The sequence below is a fragment of the Nylanderia fulva genome, unplaced genomic scaffold (assembly GCF_048542155.1).
Source record: "Nylanderia fulva isolate GAGA-0341 unplaced genomic scaffold, ASM4854215v1 Scaffold53, whole genome shotgun sequence".
Classification (NCBI taxonomy): domain Eukaryota; kingdom Metazoa; phylum Arthropoda; class Insecta; order Hymenoptera; family Formicidae; genus Nylanderia; species Nylanderia fulva.
The window spans coordinates 71,256-83,347 of record NW_028190621.1 but is presented as its reverse complement, the minus strand read 5'-3'; the positions used below and the strand labels follow the sequence as shown (position 1 = coordinate 83,347).

At 38.7% G+C, this 12,092-nt stretch overlaps 1 protein-coding gene across 1 annotated transcript in view; it reads left to right on the top strand.

Moving 5' to 3' along the window:
* Positions 1-12,092, top strand: part of Rim (Rab3 interacting molecule) — a 108,920-nt gene that overhangs the window by 77,551 nt on the left and 19,277 nt on the right. The window contains 7 exon segments of the mRNA XM_085487306.1: positions 1,140-1,284; positions 2,059-2,228; positions 2,322-2,491; positions 2,873-3,116; positions 4,711-4,996; positions 4,998-7,005; positions 9,311-9,487. Of these exon segments, the coding sequence (XP_085343432.1) occupies positions 1,140-1,284; positions 2,059-2,228; positions 2,322-2,491; positions 2,873-3,116; positions 4,711-4,996; positions 4,998-7,005; positions 9,311-9,487 (3,200 nt within the window).

Genomic DNA, 12,092 nt, shown 5'->3' with positions numbered 1-12,092 from the left:
TCGTCAAAATGACATCAAATTGCATAAAATTTTGATGTTATCTTGATGTTCACAATGATAAAAAATTATTATTTTGTATTAAAAATAATTGAGATGCAAATTTAAGACGTATAAGCCGCTTAAAATAATATTGTGATCAACAATTCAGTTTTTAATACAATAATATCTGAATGTGAAAAACGTTAATAAGCATTGTATATACACAGTCGAGAAACGTACGTCACATTTTCTAAAAATCTAAAGTCATTTTTTAGTCATCTTCGAGATCGAGATTTCTATGACCAAAAAATGACATAAATTTAGTCAACATGACGTGAAGTTGATATCATCTTTTGACTTTTCTGTTCTCTTTGGATTTTGACAGATGACAATGCAACATTGAGACTGTCTTGCACGGGACACTTTGCTCTTTTCGTTGCCAGAACCGGTGAAGATCTTTCTCTCGGATCTTGTATATCGACACACATTTCGCACGATCGATCGATCATTGACGTGCAAGAATCGTCCCGATTACTTTTACGCAAAAGTCTTGGCACTTTCTCATCGAACGCACTTACTTACACACATGGCATATGGACCCTCCCTAGAGTTTTATGGGGCGGGAGACTTCTTCCTCTCTCTTTTTATCGCGCCAGTTTGACTTTTGGCAACGAAAAGAGCGTCGCAATATCGAGAACACTGTGTGCAAACGCCGAGGAGACTCGACTGCATTGCCGAATAAGTTTGGAGCCTCGCTTTCTCCCGCGCCAAAATTAGAAGATATGCATCCTTCGCGAATCTACCAAATTGAAGTTCGCGAGCTAGAATATATATACATATATACGCCAAATAATGCGTACGAATTTATTTTTCGAGAGATAAGTCTGACTGAATTTTTACCTTGATCTAGTTCTCTTCATTTCTCGTTTACATTCCTCGGTGCTGTTCGTTTTTTTTTTTTTTTTTATTTTTATATATAGCGCGCAACCAAAGAGATATAAATATCTTCCCTTCCGCTTCTCTTACCATCCTGGCCGCATGCAATTTTTTGAGATTAGCGCGAGACTCACAGCACTCGCCTCATTTAACTCGTAAGGCACGCAGTATTCACTGATTGATTGAAAAAAAATGAACGCATGCTGGAGCAGCCACTATTCTAGCCCGCCGCCGGAGAGAGAGCTCTGCATCGACGGCGAGCATCGGAGTCGCAGGGACATGTCGCCTCAAGGACGCAAGCGAGCGGCCCTGATGATCTCGCGCGACCAGCCGGCGACCATCGGATCGACTTATCAGACGTATCGTAAGGTAAGTGTCGTTAAAAAAAGTCGATAAATTTTGCGGAGGAAAAAAGTTACAGGAAAAGTTCATATTAATATATATATATAAAAAACAAGTCATTTTCTTAGATTGAGATAATTAATTGAAGATAATTGGGAAACGTATTATTTTATTTTCAAGGATACAGAATAATATAGGAAATTATTCTCATAGCTCAAAATATTTTTTTATTTAAGTACCATTTATTTATTTTAATCTAAAGCCTTTGGATGAATTTTAATTTCTGCAGCTGTATTTTTTCTTTTTTGTTAAGTTAGATGTATAGTTATAGTTACAAATCGCAGCTAATAAATAATTAATAATTATAATTCAGCAGATTAATTCAAATAAATCAGATAAAACGGAAGAAATAAAGGAAATTATATTGATCAGTCTTGCACTTGGATTGAATTGAGAATTAAGAATTTGAAAATTTGAATATATGAATATTCGAAATTGAATTTCAAGTTGAGGAGTAAATAATATTTCAAAAGAATTTATTCTCAAGCAAATTATTTTCAAAAAATTATCTGAATAGTGCATCTGTTCTGGCAAAACAAAGGAGCCAATTAAAATAATAATTTTTGAACATATTATATAAACTTTTTGGCTTATTTTGATCGATAGAATACTTTCTTGGCGAGAGCGACTAACATTTATAATATATTCTGCATAATCGCGATTAAGATACATTAATATCTCATGCGTATAATTAATTAATGTTCATCCATATTATAATATCATTACATGCGTATCCCCCAGGACGACATCCATCGGGGCATGATGGGTCACAGATCGCACAGCGCAGCTCCTATGGACTCTCCAAGTGTCAGATACCGAGGAAGATCTCAGAGTCCCACCGGTCATCGTTCCTTGTCTCCGCCTGAACACAGATCATTCCCCTACTCGCACGGATACGTTCACCCGACGAGGTAAGAAGTATATCGGTCAATAGTTCTTTTATTTATTCATCAAAAGTTGTCTATAAAAGAGAATGCGGGTTCTCACCATCGCGTTTATTTAAGATTCGGCTCGAGATCGGCGACCGCCACTCCCACTGGATCGCCAAAGAAACGTCAGCTACCTCAAATCCCAGCAGCCTTGAAGGAAAGGGTCACGCAAGATCTTGAAGAACGGGCGAGATTCATGAGACCACACCGTAACAGACAGATATACAGGAGTACAGGCTCAGGAGGTGAGAGTTGGTGTTTTCAATGATCGATATTACTTTGGTACTGAGACAAGAAATAGAAATAGATACATACAGAGTGCTTCAAAGTTAAATGATCAAGCCTTTTTTAACAAAGATTTTTTTTTAATTACTGTATCTCTTTTTTTAAACCCTAGAATACTTTACAATCTGTTCATTGGACATTAGTAAATTCTACAATGACTTTAAAATAAGATGAAAGGTTAGGTTATAGTAGAAGGTTAGATTAGGGTATTAGAATCCTGTGATTCATTCTTTTAAGAGACTATAATTTGTACATATATGACGTAAATTAGTTTTTAATGGCGGCTGGATGCTTATTAATACAGTATCTCTCGAATAATATCGATTACAATTTATTTCTAGGCTGGGAAAAGCATTTTATGCACAGTGGCCTTTCGGACTCGGATCTTCCCTCGATCGGACACGATCCATTAACGTTGTCGCACAGTCACGCTTACAGGATGCACAGACCTAGGAAGGGCCACCTGAGCCCCGACAAGGATGTGCTTGGTGATCTCGGTGATTCTGATATGGAGAGCATAGCCTCGGTAACGAGCAGTGCCTTTAGTACACAATCGGAACGACCACGTGGATCGAGAGCACTAATGTGAGTATAGTTTCGTAATCATTAATATACGCTTACATCTTATCGTATATCGGACGACCTCGCGTTGCAACGTGCAAAGCAACGCAGATATATTCCATATAATAGTCGAAGAGAGCGTCCCGTTAGGGGAGGGATCGAACATCGAGTGTGTCCAGTGTCAAACTGATCATCGTGTCTATATAGTGTCAACAGCGTCGCGATGTATATATATATATATATATATATATATATATATATATATATATATACACGGGATATCGTAAAACCGCAACTTTTGTGTGTCCCGACAAACAGAGACTACATACACGTATACGAGAGAGAGAGAGAGAGAAAGAGAGAGAAAGAGAGAGAGAGAAAGAGAGAGATAAAGATCGATCGGCGCGGAATGGCACACTCATCAGCTCGATCTCTCAAATCAAGGATAATCCTTGGATTAAATGGACATTGTCGACTAAATGGTCATTCCCAGTAGTCGCACTTCTTTACATCCTCCTGCTTGCGCGTCAATGTTCCAAGTGTTTCTCTCCCCGCCTTCTCTTAACGAAGCGATTACATTAGATTGCACTTCCTATGCACTCTTCTCTGTGTCAATGTCCATTTAATAAAAACCATATGTGTCCCATTCTAAGAGAGCAGGGATCTCACAAGTGCGTGGCGTTGGTCGAACGGTTTAGGTGCCTCTTAGTTGTGTGCCTCGTCTATACTATAGAGACACGTTGTAGAAAAGAAAAAAAAAACACCGCGATCGCCGCGTGTCTCTTCTGAAATGCCGACCCGTTGCTCTCGGCAGAGTCGAGTTCTGAGATTTCATGATGATACGAGTTCGATCGATCGCGAACGCGCGGTAAAACATCCTTCTTTAACAAAAAAAAAAAGAAAAGCGGAATGGGCTCACCCCTTGGTTTGTGTGTTTCCGCAAGAGCGCTAAGATCTCTCTATATGAAAAAAACATTGTTTACAGACCGACAGTTAAAAACGTATTAATACCCGGTGTCATATCCCCCCAGCCCCAGCCCCTTAGGCGCAATAGGCGCAGGCACAAATTTAGGGTACCCTGCAGCGAATGCCATTGTCCGAGCAACAGCAATCCCTCCAACAAACGTAACCCCAAGAACAACCCCGGCAAGTGTCCCTTCCTTCCGCGTCCCCTCGTACGGAGCAAGTCCGCAGTGGTGCGCTCGTTGTACAAAAAGATGCGTACGCCCTTCACGAGATCGCAGACCGTCGACGAGAACATGCTGAGATATTACAGCCCCGAGACCAGCGAGTACAGCGTTTCCGAGGGGCACATACACAGGCCGGAGAGACCCGTGGCAGCTAAGAATCGACGTATACCGGAGTTATATGTCGACTTTAACGATCGTATTCTGGAGAGGTTCCAATCCGAGCGCGACGCGTTAGAGTCCACGACGACGACGAGAACGACGACGACGACGATTGTCTCGAGGGGTCACCCCGATGACGATCGTCGCGATATTAGTGGCGTAGACGCTAGTAGGTCTCTCTTAATCTTAGCTAAGGCTAGGAGCTTCGATCACGACGCGACGATGATGCACGATACATACGGTGATGATCGTTTCGGTACTACCACTAGGCTATCGCGCCGGGCCAAGAGTTTCGAGTACGAGAGCATTTCGAGCAACATATTCAGCGACGACAGTCTCAGGACCGCCCGGAGAAAGCTGAAGCGGAATCTCTCTCTCAGCGACGCCGGCTACGGCGACAAGATACCGGCGCTGGGCGATCAGAGCAAGTCCTACTACGATTCTAACGGCGACGACAAAGTGCCTATCGCGAAACTCGCTAACAAGGAGACGAATTACGAGTTTCTTCTACAAGACCGCCGCAAGCCGTTTTACGGATACGACTCGGAGCTCAGCTTGCGACGAGACGGAGATTTACGTTCCGAGCTTCGAGAAACGAAACGTCATGGACGATTATCGTCAATCCACGTCGTCCACGTACGGTTCGCATTTGACTGACAGATCCGAGCGAACAGATCCGAGGAACGTTCTGGAGAAAGACGACACCGGCAAGAGAAAATACGTGGACGAGAGCTACTTGAATCACGAGTCCTCGTACATCCGGGATATATCCACGGAGAAGAGACTGAAGAATCTGGACAGCGATTTCTGCAACACAATCGAACAGATCTACTCCGACATCGAGGAGGTTCTGTCTTCGTCCGGGAAAACTTACGAGCGCAACGTTCTCGCGAGGTCCGCGAAGATCCGCGACGACGACGAGGAGTGGATGTCGAAGGATCCTGCCAAAGGTATCCTGCGATCTCAAGGGGAGATCGCGGGAGGTCGTTCTTACTCGAGGGACAAGTACTGGGACGCCGATTACGACGAAGGCTTCATAGAGCGCGAGAAGGTCGACGATTACGAGCGGAAGCGCTTCGACTATCTGAACGAGAGTATCCGCGACCTGAGAATCGCCGGATCGGCGTACGGAAAGCTGTCGTCCAGCGATTACATCAGTTTCCGTCCCCTCGACGACGAGTCGTCCTCGTTGACCGTGCCGCGGAGACGAAGACGCAGGAGCAGAAGAGGCAGCCGAGAGGGCGACTACGAGAGTCCGCGTGCCAGAGACGGCGTTCATCAATTGAGATCGCTTAGCAGCAAGAGGCTGATGGTACACTCGGACGAGGACCTGAGCTCGATTGCGGATCGCACCAGACGCATGTACCGCCGCAAACGAAACAGCAGCTGTCCCGAGAGCAGAGATCTGCGAATACACGGCGCCCGTATGGAGAACGAGAGGACGTCGAGCTTCGTGTTGGACTCCGACGAGGAGTTCGGCTCCGTAGAGACGGTCGTAGGCGCCGATCATTTCCGTCGGATCGCTACCTCGGAGGCTAGAGCAACCGGGCGATCTTCGGGTTACCTCGAACAAGATCGTGATAGCTACTTGTTAGACGCAAGACACGATTACGAGAACCGTTATCAGGATAATCGCGAGCTAGTTAGGTCGTCAGGGTCGCAGCGATATGCGTCGTCTCGCGCTAGGCGTAAGAGTAGTTGCCCCGAGTGTCGTGAGCTGTCATCCTCGGAGTTAGGTAGGTCGGGATCGCTGTCGCGAAAGGTCGACGACACTCGGCGGTCATCGTTCGAGTCGAAGCATAGATATCGTAGGCGAAACAGCAGCTGTCCAGAGGCTAGGGATATCGAACAGTTTGACAAGAGGCAGCGGCAGCATCAGCAGCACCAACAGCACCAGCAACAGCAGCAACAACAGCAGCAGCGTCATCAGCAGCAACCGCAGCAGAGGCATCCGAGTCAGCAACAGCAGCAGCAACCGCAGCAGCAGCCGCAGCAGCATCATCATCAGCAACCGCAGGGAAGTAGTAAGAGGAACGTGGCGATCAGCGACACCCTCGAGTACTACGAGTACTCGATGGAGAGCGAGAGCCAGTGCAGCGAGAACTGCGGATTTGGCCCGTGCGATCCGCGTAGGCCCCGTAACCGAGCACCCCGCCCTGGTAACGCTAATTCGAGTCTCTTTGATTCCCAAACCGCTACCTCCGACATTGCTAAAAACTACCACTCACGGGTCGACGATCATCATCACCACCACCAACACCCACCAAACACGAAAACGTCGTCGCACGTCGACAACGTGGCGTACCTGCCGCCCCGGCCGCCCCGGCGACGATCCTTCCGAAAAAAATCCGCCTACGACGTCGACGACGTCGCGACGATCGGCGACGACGCGCGGACACGCCGTGCCGCGTCCATGCCCGAAAGCAGCGAGTACAGCGGCCAGTCGAGCTCCTACGAGAAGACGTCCAGACACCAGGTCACCGACAACGGTCACGACGAGCACGACAAGAGAAGCCAGTTCACCAGGAGTCTCAGCAACGCTGACGTCCCCCAAGACGAGAAAGGTGAGAGGAAAAAGGAACGTTTTATTCTGTTTACATCGATCGGAAAGATCAGGATGAAATTTATTTTTCATTTTTCTCCCTTTTGTAGATGTTAATGGGATCGTAATCGTTCTTGAGAAATCTGTTGTTTTTTCCTGTTTTATCGACAAAATGTGAGGTTAGATAAACTAAAAATCTATTTACTGGCTATACGGATTGTACCTGAATTCAAGATATATGAGACTATTGATAAATATTTTTCCTGTACAAATTAAAGTATTAATATTAAACAAGGGTAAAGCGCTCTAATTTCGGGTAAAAAACAGTTTGTATAGCCAATAAATAGATTTATAGTTTATCTAACCTCATATTTTGTCGATAAAACAGGAAAAAACAACAGACTTCTCAAGGACGTTTAGGATCTCCTTAAAGGATCCTCTTAAAAATGTGCGTTTTAATTATTTCCATTAGAGTAACTAAATACATGTATTAATCTATTGCATTTTTTACGAGTTAATTTCGAAATAAATTCATTAAAATTGATTCTCGAATGTTAAAAGAACTTTGCTTTTTCGTACAGGGTGTCTGACATAAAGTGTCACACTGAAAATATACAAGTAAATCTTGTTATTTGGAGACGATTTTTCCTCCCAATTTTTGTCATCATGTACCTTTATAATTAAATCTTAAATTAAAATTTTATTAAAGTAAACTCTACTTGAAATTAATTGGAAAAAGTGGTTTTATTAATATATTTTATTTCCACAATTCTTAATTTACGAAAAACTCTTTATTTTCAATCGCTTATAACTCGAAAATTATTGATGCCTCAATATTTTTGCTGAGGAAAAATTATCTTCAAATAACAAGTTTTACTTGTATATTTTTTGTGTAACTCCTTATGTCAGACACCCTGTATATTATTATTATTTTTATTTATTAGTTATATTATTATTTTTTATTAATATATTTTCTATATTATTATTTTATGTATTTTACCTCTCTTTAACGAGAATTGTGTTCAATGTTCTGTCTAGCTTCGGTCTTTCACTGATGCGTACTAATTCTTTATAAGAATGGTATTGATTTTACCGTCACGATGCAGTGACGTGTAGCCGAAAAAGTAAGAGCTTTGCGGAGTAGTAACATAAATTTTCGTTGAGATTTGCAGTCACGAACTTGTTACACTTGGATTTTAGCTGGTAGTTAGAGAATTGCGGACGTACGTCCATGCGAACGTTATGAAAGTTTTCTTCGAGTTCGCAAAGTCACGAACGTCTGTCTCCCTCTGTCTGTCATCCGACAGTAGTAAAGACTGAACACGCATTCGCTTCTAACATTTATATCTAGTTTCATATTCTCGTAAAAAAATTATAATATATACTCTGATCGAAATTAACTGGAAATTTGCATATTTGTATTATATCCAACTTTGTGCCTTTGTTCTATCATTTTCAAAGCTCTGACGTGTTGCAAAAAAAAAAAAGATATTTCGAGAAAATGCTAAAGAAAGCATTAATACTTCAAACTCGTCTTAATTCTGTAATCATTTTCGGTAAGTTTTTTGATGCTGAACATTGAGCTAAACTATCAAATATTTTCCAATTGTTTATTTAAATTTGTTTGTTCAAACTTGAAGATTTCTCAAATATCTGAATACAAAAATGGACAAATACGGAATTTAAAAATAATATGGCGAAATTAACACACAATAAATACAAATATTTAATTAAAAACATTTCGCAATTGCTTATTCAAACTGAGATTTCTCATATCGTTGAATACAAATTTAATGTGAAATAATAAACTTAAAATTAATGTGGTAAAAATTACTGTACAATAAATGTATAACATTTAATAAAAATCTTAAAAAGTAAACATTTTTTGACACAACAGGGATTTTTCACATTATGTGGATACAAATTTATTGATATAAATTTAATATCAAAATTGGATTAAAATAAAGTAAATAATTAATTGCAACTTTTCTGTGGTGCAATATATTCAATATACATTTAATCTTAAAAAATACATATATATATATATATATATATATATGTATATATAATATATTATGGAATATAATATATAAATATTATTTATATGCTATATTATTTGATATATCATATAATATTATATAAAATTATATTATTTAATATTACAAAAATAATTTATCAAAGAAATAAAAATTTAACTCTAATATTTAAGACAAACATATAAAAAGAAAACTTGAAAGTTCTAACTACATATTTAATTTTAAATGGAATTTAAAGCTCTCTCCCAGCGCATCACGCATCGTGCAAACACATGTATCGTTGTTTCGCAGATACGGGTAGTTTTAGCGACACGGCGATCGCATTGAACGTCGAAGATGCGTCGAGGCGGGGTCGTAAAAGCTCGCCGGGAAGTAAAAGCGGAAGTGGCAGCAGCAGCGGAAGCGCGGTGCAATATCAAGCGGGTCTCGGGAAGAAGAGTAACAGCACCAGCCAATTATCCGCGACAGGTAACACATTGTCACACTGGCCACTTTCTCTAGTTAAGTTTTGCGCTTAGTCTCTCTACGTGTTATACGTAGTCCATTCTTTCGTAAAGATCGATCGTTTCGGCGCGAAACACACGTTAAATAACGTTTCTTCTCTCCCACGGTTGCGCGATATTAGAAGCGATTTGATCAATGTATGGATATACTATCTCACGCGACATTAGACAGTTTTCTATATATATATATTTCCTGACATTTATATATATATATATATATACATATCTTCTCTCTTTAGTGAAAAAGGAAATCTTCATTTTCTTCAGAACATCGATATTTTCGTATATTAGGATATAGCGTAGTCTAGTATCGTTAGTGTGTAGATTTACAACGGTGTGCTCTCGCTACGTGCATAAATGAGGATGATGTAAATTTATCAATGATACATCGGTATTTTTCACATACAGTGTGTCTTATGTAAGTAGAGTGCAGGTATATATTTCTTGTCAAAATATAATCTTCTTTCTCTAGTCAAATTTTCAGCAACTTATTATGTTTTCGAAATATTTTTATTTTTTAATATATCGATACGATACATTTGCTGTTTCTTGATTCTTCATGTAAAAATTTTCGTAATTTCGAGATTATAATTAGGGATCTAATATTTATCAATTTTGTAATAAAATATATTGCAAGAAATTTTATTTGAATTGATATAAAAAACAAATTTTCTTATGACAGCAAAGTATGCTTTTTAACTCTGATGTAAACGAAAGAAATATTATTTATGTAATTTTTGATTTATTTTTATTATTATATTTCAAGAGTAATTTTTCAAAAAATAAAGACATCTTGAATTTGCACGCATTTCTGAAAATTTTGTCACGGGAAAAAATAATTTTTGACAACAAATATGTAGCATTAGTCTCACAGCTTGTGCTCCATTTGTATAAGATACCCTGTGCAATGAAGAGGGATATAATGTAACTTAAACACGCGTACGGGGACGATAAATTTTGTTTTCAATCGTATTTCTTTATGAACAAAACGTGAATGAAGAATAAGAATAAGAGAAATAAGGAATTACAGATACAAAAATATTACATCTTTCCAAAATATATTTAATTAAAAAATCAGTGCAAGTACAAAAATACTTGCGTGTTGATTAAATTCTCGAGTGACCTTAATTGCAATTATATAATGTAGTAATTGGTTTTAATCAAACGGATATAAAATATTCATATCTATATATAAAATGACTAATAAATTAAACATTTATATATATATATAGGATAATTAAAAATATCTATATATATAGAATAATTAACAAATTAAAAATAATAGTAATATAAATTAATAGTAGTAATTAAAAATAATAGTAAAGTATAAATATTCTGCACATTTCTGTTAACGTTTTGCTAATCTATTATTATATTAGTTATCTATTATCTTATTCTTCCCATTTCACGAGATTTGGTTCTTACTGTCGAACACTCATTAATTAATTAATTCAGTACAGTTTAACAAGAAATAATTTTTGAAATCCAAGAAAAAGAGTAATCATTTCTCGTAAGTAATTTTTTATACTGAATATTAAGCTAAATTATCGAACATTTCTTAATTATTTATTCAAACTTAAAAATTTCTCAGATTGTTAAATACTTTAATGTTAAATAATAAAATTAATATGGTGGGAATTTATTGATATATAAATTTGATATCAAAATTAATTCTAGAATAGAGGAGATAATTAAAATATTCTCTAAAATAGAGGAGATAATTAATTGTGTGCAACATTTTTGTGTAATATATTTAATATTTGGTTGCAAAAATTTGATGTAAATCTTAATCTTTAAAACAAATATTTCTCAAAACTTAAAAAGTTCTAATAATATTTTAATTTTAAACGTATCGTATCACATCCCAGGTAGCAAGCTGACGTATCATTAAACGTATCATTTTGATGTCGAATGTGTGACGTTATCTTGCTACCCGGGATATCATATAACTATAATATAATTTCTAATAAATTGTGTTACAATAATTCTTAAAAACAAAACGATATGATAGAACATTTCAGAGAACAAAGTCGTAATGCGAAAATAACTGAATGATCATCCTTTTTCTTGAGATGTTTGTTTCTTCTTCGGCCATATAACGTTACAACCTAACCTAAACGTTACCATAATTCAAACATCATCGACAGGCGAACATTTGAACGATAACAAGAGCATACCGTATACAAGCAAAAAACCCAGTAAGCGGGGCAGTATGTACATTCTAATTGTATTCTTGTTTTCTCCGCCATCCCACCTCATCTTTATCCGCCTCTCTTCGACATGAAACACATTCACACTTTACTTCTACCAACCAACCACCTCTCGACGCTGGGGGACCATTCACGTCATCGATCTGCACCTGCACGATTTCTCATCGCGGCGGCCGATCGTGTGTTCACGGAACACTCCATACGGATCATCGATCGATTTGCTGGACCGATCGTCACTGTTATGCAACAAAAAAAAAAAAAAAACACGAACCGATACTCTCTCACATTAAAAAAAAAAAAAAACAATAAATACGCATGTAAAATCGCTCTGCTAAACTGACACCACGCTCACGACAACTG